General features: G+C 50.4%; 1 protein-coding gene across 1 annotated transcript in view; it reads left to right on the forward strand.

Annotated features, from left to right (window-relative positions):
- Chmp4b (charged multivesicular body protein 4B) overlaps positions 1–4,551 on the forward strand; it is a 41,502-nt gene extending 36,951 nt beyond the window's left edge. The window contains exons 3-5 of the mRNA XM_005329919.5: positions 1,720–1,834; positions 2,820–2,946; positions 4,210–4,551. Coding sequence (XP_005329976.1) covers positions 1,720–1,834; positions 2,820–2,946; positions 4,210–4,274 — 307 coding nt within the window. The 3' untranslated portion in view covers positions 4,275–4,551. The remainder of the gene's footprint in view (positions 1–1,719; positions 1,835–2,819; positions 2,947–4,209) is intronic.
- The last annotated feature ends 13,488 nt before the right edge of the window (positions 4,552–18,039 follow it).

Raw genomic sequence — 18,039 nt, forward strand, 5'->3', positions numbered from 1 at the left:
TCTTGGGCTATGGCTGTCATGTTGGCAATGTTTTTGCCTTCAGCAGTCCTTCCTTCTCTGGGTGGCTGCTTCTCATGGGAATGACCTAAGAAACAAGATAACCAAGGTTATTAAAATTGTAACTAAAGGTAGGAGGCTTCAAATGAGGGCCTTTTCCATGAACAAAATTCTGTATTTGTTTTTAGTTCTTGACTTGGCAGCTTATATTGCGGGTGCTTGGAACCCTTCCTGCTTCCCTTTTAGTACCCAGCTGGGCTCTAGGGGTTGGCAAAATGCAGCCTCTGGGCCGGGTGTGGTGGCACATGCCGGTAATCCCAGCAGCTCAGGAGCCCGAGACAGGAGGATCACAAGTTCAAAGTCAGCTTCAGCAACTTAGGCCCTGAACAACTTAGCGAGACCCTGTCTCAAAGTGAAATAGAGAAAGGGCTGGGGATGTGGCTCAGTGGTTGAGCAACCCTGGGTTCAATCTCTGGTACCCACCTCCTCCTAAAAATGCAGCTTGTGGGCCTGCCACCTGTTTTTGTAAATAAAGCTTTATTTATTTATTTAATTTATTTTTTAAAGAGAGAGGTGAGAGAGAGAGAGAGAGACAGAGAAAATTTTTAATATTTCTTTTTTAGTTTTCGGCGGACACAACATCTTTGTTTGTATGTGGTGCTGAGGATCGAACCCGGGCCGCACGCATGCCAGGCGAGCGCGCTACCGCTTGAGCCATATCCCCAGCCTTAAATAAAGCTTTATTGAGACATAGTCATGCCTTTAATTTAGTTATCATCTGTGGCTGCTTTTTTTTTTTAATTTTAGTTTTGGATGGACACAGTACCTTTATTTTATTTATTTTTATGTGGTGCTTAGGATCGAACCCAGGGCCTCACATCTACTCAACAAGTGCTCAACCACTGAGCTATTACCCCAGCCCCGTGACTGCTTTTGTACTACAAAGCAAGGTTGAATGTTTATTACAGAGATACCACGAATTCACAAATATATATTATCAGGCCTTTTACAGAAAGAGTTTGCTGCTCCCTGCTCTAGAAATGAGAGTTTTTTGGGAAAAGTTATTTTTACATAAGGGAGGTGTCATCTGAGGGTGGATGTTCATTGGACCAGGCTGATCTGGTGAGGGCTGTTCTCTCAGTCACCTAGAACAGAGCACATCTCTGTGAACACTGTGCATGCCTTGAAGTACATGCACGTGGCTCATATTGAATAGTTGTGTGTTTCATGCTCAGTGCTGCATACACACTGCCTTTCTTTTGGCATATACACTTTTCCTTTCCTAGTAGTGGAGCCAGAGTGGATTTGGGCAGATGTGAAAGGCTTTCAGGTCACATGCTGTATTTTGTGATTTGTGATTTTACCTCCCTCCCTACAGAGTTGCCTTTGAGCTTGAAAAGGAGCTGTTGGTTCAGGAGTTAAAGTCCTGTGGGCTCATCTGACATGTTTGCTCGTTTGCGTTTGGGACCTTGACTATGCCACTTAACTTTGCTGAGCCTTATTTTCTTAGGGTGTTAGACTAGGTGATGTCTTAAGGACATACCTGTTCCTTATTTTAAAGGGGAGTAGGAGGCAGTAATGACAAGTAATCCCTGGAGGGGCCTGACTGATGGTAGCGATGGAGCTGGGAAGCGGGCTGTGTGCGGAGGGTTTCTGCTCTGCTTTGCAGCTCCTCACTCAGACCTGTCGGCCAGTATAACAATCTGTTCATTTCATTTCAAGGGACATCGATAAAGTCGATGAGTTAATGCAGGACATTGCTGACCAGCAAGAACTTGCAGAGGAGATTTCAACAGCTATTTCAAAACCTGTAGGATTTGGAGAAGAATTTGATGAGGTAAGTGGTTTCATTCAGATCACAGAAACCTCACAGGCGACACCCAGGCTGTCCCTTGATGTGTTATTGAAGGTTCTCAGCAGGGGCGTGTGGTTTGGAAATCACCAGTTCTTACCCCTCCAGACTTGGATAGAGACGGGCTTGGTGTTAAATCTTCCTAAATGCTAGATTTTGAGGGATGCTGTCATGGTTTTGGGTAGTTGACCTAAAGGAACCTTCATCGGGCGTCAGCTCGGTAATTGGTTTCAACAAGCAGTTACCCTGCACCTTTCCGTGGTGGGCACTGGGCTCAGAGGTGGGGGAGCAGAGGTGACCATGTCCTGGAGAAGTATATGGGATTTCCCCTCGGACATCTCTAACGTAAAGGAAAAGCCAGGGAAAGAGCGTTTAGCTCTGATCTCTGAACCATCCTTCTGGACATTGGCCACCTGCCTACCCATTGCTGCTCTAGCAGTTTGGGACTTGGAGTCCCTTGGGTTTTTAAAATGCAGTAGCAGCCCCTAGTGAGGATACTTCATTATGCCTTAGATTTGAGTCCCTTGAAGGTCAGCCCTTCTCAAATTCTTTGTGTTCTCTGACTTGCGTCGTATAAGGAGAAACCAGCCTAGCCTCTTACCTTACCTCCCAACACTGGGATTTTCATGGTTTCAGATTGGAGTTGGATGGGTAATAAAGTTAACTTCAATTCAGTAAATATTCCTGAGCATTCACTCAGGGTATCCAGCTCTGAAAGAAAGAAGTACATACAGTCCCTCCTCCCAAGATGCTCACAGCCGATGGCAGGATCCCAGATGTGTGATACATCCATGCTGTGAAGCAATCATGGATAGAAGCTTGTTTAAGATGAGTCAGAGATTGTGGAACCTGGTGTTCACTCCCCCCAACCTTCTCAGAAGGGTCTGTCCCCTGAGTAGGGGCTGTCAGAGACACGGCTGCAGATGGGATTCCCAGGAGGACTCTCCCTCACTCTGTTTTCTTTCACCAGGATGAGCTCATGGCAGAATTAGAAGAACTAGAACAGGAGGAGCTAGACAAGAATTTGCTGGAGATCAGTGGACCCGAAACAGTTCCTCTACCAAATGTTCCCTCTATAGCCCTACCCTCCAAACCCAGTGAGTATTTCTTATACAGCCAACATCTACCGGCATCAAGTGAGAGGTGTCTTATGGTTGGTTGACTTCAGTTTGGGTCCTGGGCTTATGCAGGGTTGAGAACCAGAATGTGTTGCAGTGGCCACAGTAACAATGTCTTCTGCGCTTTTCTAGTTTCTAAAACAGGTTTTTTGTTGTTTTTGTTTTGTTTTAACCTAAGCACTGTGGACTTGGCCAGATAATTCTGAAAGTAGGGGTAATCCTGGGAGGCTGTCCTGTGCACTGTGGGTAATAACAACACCCTGGCCTCCCCCAGTAGCAACACCCTCTGTTTTGTGAAACTAAAAGCTTGTCCAGGCATTGCCAAATGTCCTCTGGCAGTGGGGGTTGGGGACTCATTCCCATCTGAGAGCCCCTATTCTAGACTGATATTTCGCCAGAGAAAGTTCCAGGCCCTGTGGGAAGGTGTGAGAATTTTAGTTGAGTAGCTCATGCTTCATCTAGTATCCTATGCTATGCACACCTGCAAAAGCCCAGGCCCTCGGAGACAGCCCCTGGGGCAGGGGACAGCTTTGGCTGTTCCATATTTTCCTTCTCCCTGTCACTTTCCCCCTCCCCTATCATGATATTTCACCCCTGATAAAAATATTCCACCCAGAGCTTCTTGATAAGTGCTCAGTAGCAGAGCACTTGGCATGTGTGAGGCACTGGGTTCGATCCTCAGCACCACATAAAAATCACTAAATAAAATAGAGGTATCGTGTCCATCTACAACTACAAATATTTTTAAGAAAAAGGTAAAGCAGTTGATCTGGTATGGAGAGAGTACCCAGGCAGTGGTGTGATACCAGGCCGTAGTCACCTGTGTCTTCCGTGTAAGAGGAGAGGCCTCTCATGCAGTCAGTGCCCAGCAAGCCTCCTGGGGCCATGCCCTGGGGGTTCAAGCAGTTGGGGTGGAGGTGGGAGGCTGGCGAGGATCAAGCTCTTGTGAACTACTTCCCTTCTCCACCACCTGTGGTGCTCTGAGACTGAGACCCCATGGGAATGCTGGTGACTCAGTGTGGAGACTCCTTACCTGTCTGCCCCTGCTGGACCGAGGGGAGGCCTTGGGGAGGGTGAGCCTGGGGTCCTGGAGTTTTGTGTGACAGCTTTAGGCCCTGAGGAGCCGCTGGTTAACAGCCTGGAGGCCAGGGGGCTGCAGGGTGGAGCGCAGCCCTGGTCCCCAGCCAGAGTGCACCAGCATCCTCTCAGCCAGCCCTAAACAGCCTATTCTGTCTTAAACAGCCAAGAAGAAGGAAGAGGAGGACGATGACATGAAGGAATTGGAGAACTGGGCCGGATCCATATAACTGGTCCAGTGCAGGCTGGGCCCAGACAGACTCTGGTGGCCTGCGCTGCGGGCAGGCGCTGCGTGTGCGGGCAGGCAGGATGTGGTGCAGGCAGCCTCCATCGCTCTCAATCTCACTCCAAAGCAGCAGCAGGCCACATCGCTACTCACTCTTGCAGAGCATGGTCTGCGCCCAGCGGGAGGGCGGGGGGGGGGGAGGGACGGGCGGGCGGGAGGGAGGTGCCTGCTGTTTATAATGTTGAATTTCTGTAAAATAAACTGTATTTGCAAATCCAACATTGAGCTTCTGGACTATGCTAACTCCACTGCTGAATCCTCAATGGAAAGGGTCGACCATTTGCAGTTGAAATGATCTGAAAATGTAGCCTCTGTCCTTTTAAGTCAGTTGACTTGTCGCACATCTCTTTGTAAGACTGTATGGTACTGGCAGAAAAGTCGTTTTTTAAAAGCCATAGGCTTTTCCTTGTCCTTAGCTGTAATAACGCATTGGTTTTGGCTTCCTCGAGAGCTGTGTTTCTTTTCTGTCTGTCACCTGTGTACTGGCCCCTGTGTCTACCACCCTGGCCCTCCTCACTCCCACCCCCTGCTCTTTTGGAGTTTGTGACACTGATTTGAAATGGATGTGTTCTCTTGAGAGCAAGAGAGATTGTTAGAATTAAATTCCAGCTCTACGGTTTTCTAACATGGCTCTAAGGTCCTTGTTGCTGTTTGTGATAACTGATAGATAACTCATTGGAAACATGTGCATACATTTATATTCAGATGAAATTATGGTTTGCACTGTCTATTAAATATCTCAATTAATTTTCATACTTTGCCGTTGTGTTCAATTAGTCTGTCATTTACCTTGGGAGCTGACCTTTCCCAGGCCAGCATGGGGTCCAGTGGTGTCTATGGAAACATGGAAAACTTGAACATGACATATATCAACAGTCTGAGCCAAAGAGTGGAGCTTGTCTTATCAGACATCTACTCAGGTTCTAGAGGCCCTGGATCTGTGAGGCTCACCTTGCTTGGGGACCCCCTGGGCTCAGTTCAGGTGAGTTGGCTCTCACGTAGTTCTGGGGTCTTTGTCCTCTTCTGTCCATGTCCACGGGTAGGAGCCTTTCCTCTTGGAAACCCTGGTGCTCCCACTGGGCAAGGCCAGTGGGATTGAAGAAATTGGCCTTTCCCTGGGGAGGAAGTGTGGGCAGTGACAGAATTAACACCAACCCTTGTTTCCAGTCTGCTGCGGGTTGCCATGTGACTGTGGTCCAGCCCATTCCATTCTCTCCACTTTTTTTTAACTCTTAGACCTGCTTGAGAATTGGATGAACACTTTAGACTCAGCAAAATAGATTATGCACGTTCATCGTAAAGTATGCATGCAAATTGGCAGTAGTGAGAGAATACCCCATTTTCCCCAAACCTCTTAAGATTAAAACCAACCAAGAAGCCAGGCATGGTGGCACACCCCTATAATTCCAGCGGCTCCGGAGGCTGAGACAGGAGGATCACAAGTTCAAAGTCAGCTTCAGCAATGGTGAGGCACCAAGCAATTTAGTAAGACCCTGCCTCTAAATAAAAAATACAAAATAGGGCTGGGGATGTGGCTCAGTGGTCAATGCCCCTGAATTCAATCCCTGGTACCAAAAAAAAGAAGAGTACTAGCCGTTCATCCCCCTTTCACCTGCAACAGAAGACTCAACCAACAGACCTAAGTGACATTCACTTATTCGTTCAAAATTCACTCCAAGTTGCTGTGCATGGTGTTGCATGCCTGTAAGCCCAGTAGCTTGGAAGGCTTAGGCAGGAGGATCACAAGTTCAAGGTCAGCCTCAGTAATTTAGTGAGGCCGTAAGCAACTTAGTGAGATCCTGTCTCAAGAAAAGAAAAGGACCAGGGATGTGGTTCAGTGGTTAAGCACTCCTGGGTTCAATCTGCAGTAACCACCCCCCCAATAACAAATATTTTTTACAAAGTATTTAGCACCTCCTTTGTGCCAGGTTCTGTTGAAGGCACTGGGAGTGCGTGACTCACAGGTGGGGTCTCTACCTTCAGGTTGGTTACAATCTTCTAATCAGGATAAGTTTGGTAGTAGTGGTGGGTTGGGACAGTGCTCAACCATGTCCTCAGGAACCAGGCTCTTGGGGTCCTTCTGTTCACATAGGCTTTTCCTCCTTGGATTTGCCACCTCTGGGTCATTAATTGGCATTGCCTCACACCCCAGAGGCCAAGAGCCTGTCATCAGCTGATGGCTGCAGGATCAGTATCTGCTGACTCTGCCTTCACCCTGCCCACGTCACCAGGAGGCAGACTCCCTGAAGACCCACGCAAACGCCCTCAGTTCTCATGGGTCATGCCTGGCGCATGACTACTACTTGCTCCAAGGAAGTCTGGGAAAGTGGGAGCCAGACAAAGGGGTTCAGTCAGGATTCTCCCGTAAGGCTGAGGGTGGGGCCACCCTTCCCTGAGATTCTTGCTGCCCGCCCACTTGATACCTGGGAAGAAGGGGATGGTGGCTGGGTAGTTGACACCCACAATCATCAGACCCCACAAACAAATCCGAATGTGGTTAGTGCTACCGGTTTCTCTTAAAAAGCAGGTCGGATCATGACATTTCTTTCAAACCCCGTAGTCAGCCTCTACCTTCTCTTCTGTGTTTGGAAAACTAAAGGTGCCTCAGAATCACCCAAGAAGCTGGTTGAAAGCCCCAGAACTGGGGCTGGAGAATCACTCCTTGGGTGATTGTAATGTAGATGGGCTGGAACCCACACTGGAGTATTCAGGTGGACAGTTCTCAGAATGGCTTTCGTGGCCCCTCTATGACAGGGCCCCTTCCTCCATATCCCCCCAACTCCTGTTACCCAGAGTTCTGGCCCTTGGCTTCCTCTCCTCTTTGCAGCCTTCTTGGTCCCTTTTTTAAATTTTATTTTTCACTGATTTATTTTGTGGTGGGGGGATGGAACCTAGAGCCCCCGACATGCCAGGCGAGTTCTACTTGAAACCTTGCAAATGTATTTGGGCATCTCTGTGCCAGTGCTCATGAAGCTCACGGTTTGATGGGGTGACTAAAAAGGACATTGCAACCAGGTGCGGTGGCGCATGCCCATAATCCCAGTGGCTCTGGAGGCTGACAAGAGGATGGTGAGTTCAAAGGCAGCCTCAGCAATGTCGAGGTGCTAAGCGACTCAGTGAGACCCTGTCTCTAAATAAAACATAGAATAGGGCTGGGAATGGGGCTCAGTGGTCGAGTGCCCGAGTTCAATCCCCAGTACCAAAAAAAGAGAAAAAAGAAACCACTCTGAAACTTATTTGGGAAAAGAACTATTTTAATGAACTCTCAGATTCTGTGGATTAGAAATTTGCAAACCCCCCTCCCTCGGTGGAGTGACTTGTCTCTGATCTGTGATAACTGAGGCCTACCTGAGAAGGCTTGGAGGCTGGAGTGACCCAGTGCTGCAGGCAGGAACCATTCGCTGCCCTCTTGGGTCATGTTGTGTGTGTGGTAGTGAGTGGATGCCACTTGCCACTGGGACTTGCCCTGGGTCTGTCAGCAAGAACATGTGGCCTCTCCTTGTGACCTGGGCTTTCTTACATCATGTCAGCCTCAACACCGTCAGAGCTCAGGGTTCTCAAAGCTATTGTCCCAGCCAGTAAGACGGGAGGTGTGTCACCTTGGTGACCTAGCCTCAGAAGCCACAAGGATACTTTACTGACTTCATTAATTATAAGTGAGTTGCAAACCCACCCAGACTCAAGAGGAGGGGAAGAAGAGTCCACCTCTGATAGGGACGTGGTTAGTTCTCAGAGCATGGGCTGGGGGCAGGAGATGTCACTGGGACCATCTTTGGGAAACAGTCTACTGTGATAATTGACAGGGTTTCGTGTGTGCCAGGTATTACGCTAACTCATCTGGTCTCTCGTGTCAAAAGTATTTTTTTTTAAGATAAATTTTTTCTTTTAATATTTTTTAAGTTGTAGATGGACCATTATTTTATGTCCTTATATGCGGTGCTGAGGATCAAACCTAGGGCCTCACACATGCTAGGCAAGTGCTCCACCACTGAGCCTCAGCCCCAGCCCAGAAACTTGAATTTAAATGCGCTTTCAGATGAATCTCATTAAAATCTGAAAATCCCACCTTGCCTTTGAGATCATCTCTTCTAGTGCAACAGCTTCAGCCCATTCTGCAGATGAGGAAACCAAAGCCCAGAATGAGTCATTTCTCCCACAGCCTCAGATTCAGGGAACCCAGGAGCAAACCCAAGTCAAATGTGCGTTGAGAATCTCCAAGACATTTCCCAAACTACTGGATCAAGGAGCGACACCGTTTGGGAAACGCTGAGGGACAGAGTGACCCAGTCCTGAGAGGGAGCAGGGCCTGGGGCTTAGGGTACGAGGGGCCAATGCGGCAGCGCGCCAGGGGGCCTGCAGGTGGCGCCATCTCCCAGGCAGTGAGGCCCACGCGCAGCCTGACGGGGTGCGGGGGGGTGGGGGGGGGAGGCTGGGTCCTTCCCCGGGGGGCTCTTTGCCAGGTGGAGCGTGAGGAAGGGTGTCCGCTTAGGATCCCGGCACCCCCGTGCTCCCGGCCACCCCTGTTACCTCCTACTCCCTCACCCACCCCCCTCACCCCTGCCAGCCCAACCGGCAGCGGGTGCAATGTGTCCTGGCTCCCGCAGGGTCCTGGCGGGTAGGAGAGGGAGTAGAAAGTGGGACACGCCAGCCTGAAGGTGGGACGGGTGCATCCACAGCAGTGGTGACAATCGTCGTCATTTTCCTTGTCCGGCTCTGCAAGGCCCTGCATTGCTGGGCCGAGGGCTGCTGGGGGACTCCTCACCCTCTGGGAAGTCCCTCCCGGGGCCCTGAGTCTGGCCAAGGAGGGAAGCATGTGGTCAGACCTTCTCCCTAGTTTGGCTGGGGGGCAGCTAACTGACCGCTTCCAGCCGGGGAAAGCGGATCCAAGGCTGGGGACTTCAGTGGTTGCAGTGGACACTGAAGCTGGGGCCCCAAACTACTGCCCTCTCTGTCCTAAGAAGCAGCCCACCTCAGCAGCCCAGGCCAAGTGTTTCCACCCCACAAATCTGGTTTCCTCTGCCTCTTTGTCCCATGAGGGCCTTTGCCTTCCTTCCCTGGCCCTCCAGACTTAGGGGACTGTGGTGACCCAATCTCCTGGGGAGGGTGCCCAAAACTGTCTTTTCAGCACAGGGCTGAGGTGGACCTTAGATATTTTCTGGGAATAGCTGATAAAGACAGCCTTGGGGCTGGGGGCTAATGTTTGCTGCCAAAATTCCCTAAATGGCGAGTTGCAAACCATTTTTTTGATGCTGAGGATCGAACCCAGGGCCTTGTGCATGCAAGGAAAGTGCTCTACCAACTGAGCTATAGCCCCAGCCCCTTCAAACCATTTTTTTTTTAAAGAAAAAAATCAAAATGAACCAATTGGCTCTGGGAAGTGGGACAGCAGCTGCAGCATACAGTGGGGAAAGGTGTCTTTGAGGCTTTGAGGTATCTTTGAGGCTACTTGGGTCAGGGCTGGTCACTAACCCACAGGGCCCAGTGCAAAATAAAAACACACTGCCTGTGGCTCCAAAATTATTAAGAATTTCAAGACAGAAATAATAGAGTCTTAAACTAGGCGTGGACCCTTCTGACTGAGGGCCCTGGGTAGTTGCATAGTCTCACACTGGTGACATGTGTGCTGTCTCTGATCCAGCTCACCAGCGTCACTTGCCAGTCATGACCTCTTCTCTGTCCTTCCTGTATCTCCCTGACCCCCTATAAACTATCCTTCACCCAGCAGCCAGGAGTGTGTTTGAATATCTAAGCCAGGTCTTGTCACTTCCCTGAATTCCATCTGCCCTTATGAGCTGGGAGAGGCCTTCTGCCTGGTCTGTTTTCCTGACCCTTAGTTCCTTTGGTATATATTCTCATAGTTTGTCACTTGAGTGTCCCTGCTCAGTTCTCATTGCTGTTGAAACTTCATGTTTACTTATAAGGTACTGTCTACATGGAGGTGCAGCACAAAGAGGGTCATGGCCTGGGTCCTGGGTGATGCCCTGACCCTCTGCAGGCCTCAGTCTCCCCGCCTGCCTACCGTGAGTTCCACAAGAGCAGCTGCCATTGTATCCACAGGTATTGTGTGGCTTCGCCTGCAGTGGGCGTGGGAGACCGCAGCCCTGGCCTGGATGGTGCACTCAGTGTTTCTAGAGAACTGTGAAAGGTTTGGTGACAACACTATTACAGGTCTCCTTTGTGCTCCCTACATTTAACCTTAGTCAACACCTCTTGGCTGCATGTTAATAACCTGGTTTACGTTCATATTAGCCAGACTCTGAACCTTGGCTGTCACACTGGTCGTAAATCCAGATGATATCCCCAGCTCCCCTCCTCCCTGTGCGTGGATCACCCTGGGCCACCCCCAGGCTCTGAGAGCAGCATCTAAGCTGAGTCACAGTCACGAGCAAGGGATTTGGTGTCCTGTGTGAGCGCGGGGGCGGGCTGCAGCCCCATGGGGCCATCGGCCACTGGTGCAGCCTGCCTGTCCCTGGCTCTGCTGTCACCCTGGCCTTTCTTTGGTCAGGTGACCTCCTTCAGCCAGAGGCTAAGCGCCCCTTCTTACAGGCCTGTAAGCTCTCTTTAATACCTGCCAGTATTTATTAAGCACTTATTGGGTGCCCAGCATGTTGAGAAGGGCACCCTGGAGTTTTTCCACCATTTTCTCACAGCAACCTTTAGGAATGGTTGTTATTATTGTAATTATTATCATTATAATTATTAATTCATTTATTTTTGGTACCAGGGATTGAACCCAGAGGCCACATCTTAACCATCGAGCCACATCCGCAGCCCTCTTTCATTTTTATTTAGAGACAGGGTTAGAGCCTTGCTAAATTGCTGAGGGTGGCTTTGAACTCGAGATCCTCCTGCCTCAACCTCCTGAGCTGCTGGGATTACAGGCATGTGCCACTGTGCCCAGCAGGAGTGGTTATTATTATGATCTTTGTTGTGTAGTTGAATATGTGAAGGCTCAGAGGAGGGAATGAGTTGGTCAAAGTCACCCAGTGGGGGACTCCTACTTCCCACCCACCGTGGCCCCCAGGCACAGTGGGGCCACTAAACCATACACCAGCTCTTAAGGACAAGAGAGGAAGAGGAACCAGGGCTTTCTATGGCCTGGTTGTGTCTCCTGGCCCTGGGAAATAACTGCGCCCCCCCTCCGCGACCCCCCCCCCAAGGTAGGCTGGCTAAGTGGGTTGGAAATCCCAGGAGTTGGGGTGGGATGTGACCCAGGAGCTAGACAGACGCTTGCTGAGCAAGGGGGGAATGGACATCAGTGCCCCTGCCTGGGGTGGGGGGCAGGTGAGGAGGAGGTTGCCCTGGGCAAGGTGTAGCTGCCTGCTCTGCGCCTAGAGAGGACTGGCCAGGAGATGCAGCACCAGGAGGGTCAGGGGGCTGGTCAGCACTGGATGATGCCCTGGCCTCTGAGGGCCTCAGTTTCCCCACCTCCAGCGTGGATCTCCCGCAGAACCCACAGGAGGTGTGGACGCCTCCGTGTAAATGAGGGGGTGGATCCCCTCCCACTGGCTGGCTTGAAACCACAGCAGCTACTCCCTCGGGCCCAGGAGGCCCAGGTCTCCAGGCAAGCTGTCAGCAGAGGCTCTAGGGCACAGTCCTTCCTTGCCTCTTCTGGGGGGCTGCCCTGCTGCGACAGCCCGCAGCCCTTGGGGTTGAAGCCTCTGATCTCTCATCACTTCCTGTTCTCTCTGTCTTCTCTTGTAAGGACACTTGTCATTGGATTCTGGGCCACTGGGGGGTTTCAAGATCTTTCTTTTTCTTTTTTTTTTTTTCCTTGGTGGCGCTGGGAAGGGACCCAGGGCTGGTGCATGCCAGGCAGGTGCTTTACCACTGAGCCACATCCCCAGCCCCATTCAAGATGGTACCTCGAAACCTTCAATTGTATCTGCAAAGACTTTTTTCTCCACTAAGGTCACGTTTTCAGGGTCTCGGGGTCTAGTGTGGACATATCCTCTGGGGGGGCCACCCTTCAGCCCACTCCGGGGATGTCACAGTGGACCACACCTCACAGAGAAATGACAGTGAGGGCCCCAGGATTCTCCTCTAAAACCTCAGCGCTGGTGCAGTCAGAGATCAGGAACCGAGGCGCGGGGCGGAGAGGCCCCCGGGAGCCCCAGACCTCCCACGGCCGCGTCCCGGGAGCGGGTGGGCGGGGCCGGTGGGCGGGGCGTCAGACCCCGCCTCCTGCGGCGCGGCCCGTCCTGGCAGAGCTGTGCACAGGAACATATTTTACCCATAAACGGGCCAATTAAGAAGGCAAATGTTTCCAAACAGGAGGATTTATTGGCATAGAAAGTGCCGTTCCTCCGAGCATGAGGAGTGGGGCGTGTGCGGCGCCATCTGGAGGGGCTGTTTGTCATATTTATTGAGTCGCTGGTTGTTGGGTTGGAACCGGCAGGGCTTTGTGAGGTGTGGGCAGGGACCCTGGGAGGGCGCGGGCTTCGTGCACACGTGTGTGCCCGTCTGCGTGCAGACACACGTCGTGGAGCTGAGTGCGCATGTCTGCGTGTGAGTGTTCGCCTTCCTCCACGCTTGTGTCACCCCTGTGTATGGAAAGGGGTGCATGTGGGCCCGCGTGCTTGTTCTAGTACATGCACCTGCACCCGTGTGTCGGTGAGCACGTGTGTGCATACTTCTTGTGTGTGCGTGCATGTGTGGCCCAATGTGTACTTGCATGGCACAAGCCCTTCGTGCCCTACCTGATTTCACTTCCTGGTAGCCTCCTATGTTGCCCCCTCCTTCTGCAATCTCTCTCTTTCCTGTGAGTCCCTTTCTCATCTCTTTCTAGATCGGGGATCACCAATGGGTCCTGGGAATAAGAGAAGTGAGTTGACCTAGGCTTTTTCTTTTTTTCCCCTTTTTTCCCTGGTACTGGGGATTGGTCCCAGGGGTGCTCTACCACTGAGCCACACCCCAGTCCTTTTTAGTTTTTGAGACAGGATCTCACTAAATTGCCCAGATTGGCCTTGAACTCTTTTTTTTTTTTAATTTTTTTTTTATTGTTGGTCGTTCAAAACATTACACAGTTCTTAATACATCATCTTTCACAGTTTGATTCAAGTGGGTTATGAACTCCCAACTTTACCCCGTATACAGATTAATGTTTCACATCAGTTACCCTTCCATTGATTGACATATTGCCTTTCTAGTGTCTGATGTATTCTGCTGTCTGTCCTATTCTCTACTATCCCCCCTCCCCTCCCCTCCCCTCCCCTTTTCTCATCCCTGTTTAATGTAAATCTTCTTCTCAAGCTCTTCGTCCTTACCCTGTCCTTGTTTACTCCCTTATATCAAAGGGGTCATTTGGTATTTGTTTTTTAACGATTGACTAGCTTCACTTAGCATAATCTGCTCTAATGCCATCCATTTCCCTCCAAATTCTATGATTTTGTCGTTCCTTAATGCAGAGTAATACTCCATTGTGTATAAATGCCACATTTTTTTTATCCATTCATCTATTGAAGGGCATCTAGGCTGATTCCATAATCTTGCTATAGTGAATTGTGCTGCTATGAACATCGTTGTAGCAGTGTCTCTGTAACATGCTCTTATTAGGTCTTTAGGGAATAGACCGAGAAGGGGAATAGCTGGGTCAAATGGTGGTTCCATTCCCAGCTTTCCAAGAAATCTCCATACTGCTTTCCAAATTGGCTGCACCAATTTGCAGTCCCACCAGCAATGAACAAGAGTGCCCTTTTCCCCGCATCCTCTCCAGCACTTATTGTTATTTGACTTCCTAATGGCTGCCAATCTTACTGGAGTGAGGTGGTATCTTAGGGTAGTTTTGATTTGCATTTCTCTAACTGCTAGCGATGGTGAGCATTTTTTCATGTACTTATTGATTGATTGTATGTCCTCCTCTGAGAACTGTCTGTTCAGGTCCTTGGCCCATTTATTGATTGGGTTATTTGTTATCTTATTGTCTAATTTTTTGAGTTCTTTGTATATTCTGGTTATTAGGGCTCTATCTGAAGTGTGTGGATTAAAGATTTGTTCCCAGGATGTAGGCTCCCTGTTTATCTCTCTTATTGTTTCTTTTGCTGAGAAAAAACTTTTTAGTTTGAGTAAGTCCCATTTGTTGATTCTAGTTGTTAACTCTTGCGCTATGGGTGTCCTATTGAGGAATTTGGGGCCCGATCCCACAGTATGTAGATCGTAGCCAACTTTTTCTTCTATCAGATGCTGTGTCTCTGATTTAATATCAAGCTCCTTAATCCATTTTGAGTTAACGGCCTTGAACTCTTGATCCTCCTGCCTCAGCCTCCCAAATTGCTGGGATTACAAGCTGTGCCACTGTTAAGGTCTGTAAACAAGTCAGAATGGCGCCTGGCATTTTGCCAGAGGGAGTGGTTTGTGAGGTGGCGCCAGGGAGCCATTAAGTGTGGAGATTCCTGATTGGTTGACTGCTGTATCTAGTTTATGTTAATTAAGATAAGCTGTGTGTAATGCATATATACCCCTCCTGTCCTACAATAAACGGCTCCCACTCCTGCTGTATTAGTGTACACAAGTTGCTCGTCACCTCCCGGGTTGTTTTGCTGCAACCGGACTGCACTGCTTCAGCCTTTGAGACCCTGCAGGAAACCCCCTCTGTAAAAGGGTGGAAATAAATCTCCCTGATAGAGTTCTTCCTAGGATTCTGTGAGATTGTGTCTAGCACACAGTAGGTGCTCAAACAATGTACATCCCTCTCAACCCTCCACCCTGGTTCCCCCCATGGACTTCCTTGGCTGCTGCTTTCTCTGGAGAGAGGACTGTGGAAACCCCAGGGCCCGAGGGACGTTGGACTCCTGGCCAGGTGACTCCATAGCCTTCCCAGACTCTTCCTGGTGATTCTCCAATGACGTCACCAGCGCTGGAATTTTTCCTAATCAGGCTTTTCCCATTAAACGAGCATTTAGTATGTTCACGGGACTACGTAAGTCCCAGAGGATTGTGATTTTACAGCCCCTGTTGTAGAGTGTGACGTTCTGGGCTGTAAAGATGTAATCAGCTCTCACAAGAGATGGTTTCTCTGGCACTAAGGCAGGGAGGCTGGGATGGCAGCAGCATGATTGGAACTCTAAGTGTCTAAAGTGACTGTCACAAGTCCCCAGAGCCACAATTCAATCAGCCTCTCCAAACAGGAAATTCAACAGAGAGTGTTAAGAAGATGGTGGAGGGCGAAAATGAAAAAGAAAACATTCAGGGTGGAATCGAATTGTGGAGTCATTTGATGGAAGTTTTAAAATGAACAATAACAGCCTCTGAAGGCTCGTCCTCTCCGTTCTGCTGAAGGGGACATCTCTGGGATTCTGGAAGAGCCTTTCAGAGTTTTCCTCTTCCTTTCCTCCTTCTCCCCTTCTTTTCTTCCACAAATGTTTCCTGAGCACCTACTATGTGCCTTAGGCACTGGGGATGTAACCATGAGAAATAAAGATGCTGTCCCTGCTCTTGTGGGTTCTCATCCTCTCCCACTCCTGGGCACTAGGGTTGATTCTAGTTTTTGCAGATAAGGGGCCAGTGAACATCTTTCTGTGCGTAGCAGCATGATCCCGGATTTAAGTGTTCTGTGGCCCCAGAAATAGTGACTGGGGTCAGGCAAAGGCACGGGATTCCCCACATTCTAAGGAGCAGATTCAGCGTGAGGCTGGACACACCCTCGAGGCAGAGCAGCAAGTTTTGCGGTCCCAGCCACCTCCCAACCCCTCCTCCTATCCTCTCTCCATAAGCAGGAAACCAGCAGGGGACGGAGGAGAAAGGAGAATTATTGGATCATAAGCTGTTATTGTCCCAGTTATTGTCCCATCCCTGCAGGAGAGAAGGAATCTTCAAAGGGACCATTGGCAGAGATGGAGCCCCCTAGAAAGGCAGAGGGGTCTTGTGCCATGGTTGGGGGGGTTCTGCTGAGGCAGCTGCCTGGACTCTACCCTGGAGGCCGCCCCACCCAGCCCTCTCACTCCCCCCACCTCCAGACCGGGCCAGGGCCTCCTCTGGCTCTCATGGCCCCGGGGTTCTTGCCACCTTGGGGGCAGCCCCTCTGGCCTATCTATCTCTGGCTGACAGGAGGCCTTTTTCATTTTAGCAGCTGAATCCCTGGCACCTGGTTCAGGGGTGGCAAACAGCAGGTGCTCACTGTGTGTGGTTGGGAGGAACTGTGTTGGAGGAGCTGGGCAGAGCGGAGGTGCTGGCTCAGGGCCCTGGGGCAGGAGGACAGCCCCCCTCTGCTTCCTTTTCCGCTCTTCCTGCCCAGCCCTGGCCTGGCTTTCATTTCACAACCACATCAACAAGTCCTGGTCCTCAGAGAGGCCCTCCTCCAGGCAGCGCAGTGGAGGGTTGGGAACCTTCCAGATCTATTCATGGCAAAGGAGCCTCTGGGAGGAGTCAAGTCTCCTTAGACTTGGCAGCCCCAGGCCTTTGCGGACGCTGGGCTTTCTGCTGTGGAAGGGTTCCTTCCTCCTCCTCTGCCAGCCTGCTCACCTCCTCTCCCCAGGGAGCCAACCTGGGTTCCTCTACTGTGTGAGGCTTCTTCTGGAAGCCAGTCCTATTGGCTTCCCCTCCATTTGGACACAGTACCTTTATTTATTGATCTGTATGTGGTGCTGAGGGTCAAACCCAGGGCCTAGGTGAGCGCTCTACCACTGAGCCCCAGCCTCAGTCCACTCTCAGCCTTTTTAAATTTTGAGACAAGGTCTCATTAAGTTTCTCAGGCTGGCCTCAACCTTGTGATCCTCCTGCCTCAGCCTCCTGAATAGTGGGATTGTGGGCTGCACCCTTGCACTGGGGTTTCATGACACACTTTTGAACAGTGTTGCCAATTGGCTGAACCCGGCTAGAAGGTGAGGTACAAAGGATGTGGAGATGAGGTAGGGGAGGCAAGAGTGGGAAGGTATGCCAGAGAGAGGGCACAGCGTGAGCCAAAGCTTGGTGTTAGGATGTTGTAAAAGGGCTGTGGAGCTGTGTGACTGTCACTAGAACCTAACGCTGCAGTGATGAGGCTGGAGAGACCCTCAGGGGTCGGGCCCTGCACTGCGTGGGTGCTGAGGAGTGGGGGTGTTGGCCTGGGCCCTAGGGAGCCAGTGATTGTTGGGGCCAGGGGAGGGATGTGAGGGCAGGGTGTTGAGGAAGCTCATTCCGCTTGCACGGGGAGGCAATGACCAGGGAGGTGTCAAGTGACAGCCTGAGCTAGGATGAGAGCAGCAGACCTCGAGTGGAGGGGACAGACTCGGGTTCCATGGGGAGGATCCCCAGGGGGGCTGTTGGCACCTGGGACTCTGCCTCACATGAGTGGGAAGAGTCAGCGTGGGGACCGCGGAGCACCTGTGATGGTGCTGGGTGCTCGGTGGAAGGACTTCGAGGAAGAGTCCAGAGGCACAGCACCTATGGTGTGGAGAAAGATCTAGCTTGAGAAGAAGCCTGAGCAAGGCTGGGCAGGGGACCAGTAGGGCTCTAGCGGGGACAGAAAGCCCCAGAGACGTGTGACGTTACGCAGGGCTTACTGCCCCTCCGAGAAATGCATCATCAATATTAGCTCAGATATTAATATTTACTCTTAAAATAAATATGTTGATATACTCAAAATTTGGATTTTAGAAACATTCTAAGGAAAAAGCAGAGACATGATCTCTGAATTAGATATGGCCTTTCCCAAATTGACTTAAATTATACATTTCTTAAAAAAATCATTTTTTGTATTTATTTATTTGTGGTGCTGAGGATCGAGCCCAGTG

The sequence above is a fragment of the Ictidomys tridecemlineatus genome, chromosome 5, assembly GCF_052094955.1.
Source record: "Ictidomys tridecemlineatus isolate mIctTri1 chromosome 5, mIctTri1.hap1, whole genome shotgun sequence".
NCBI lineage: Eukaryota > Metazoa > Chordata > Mammalia > Rodentia > Sciuridae > Ictidomys > Ictidomys tridecemlineatus.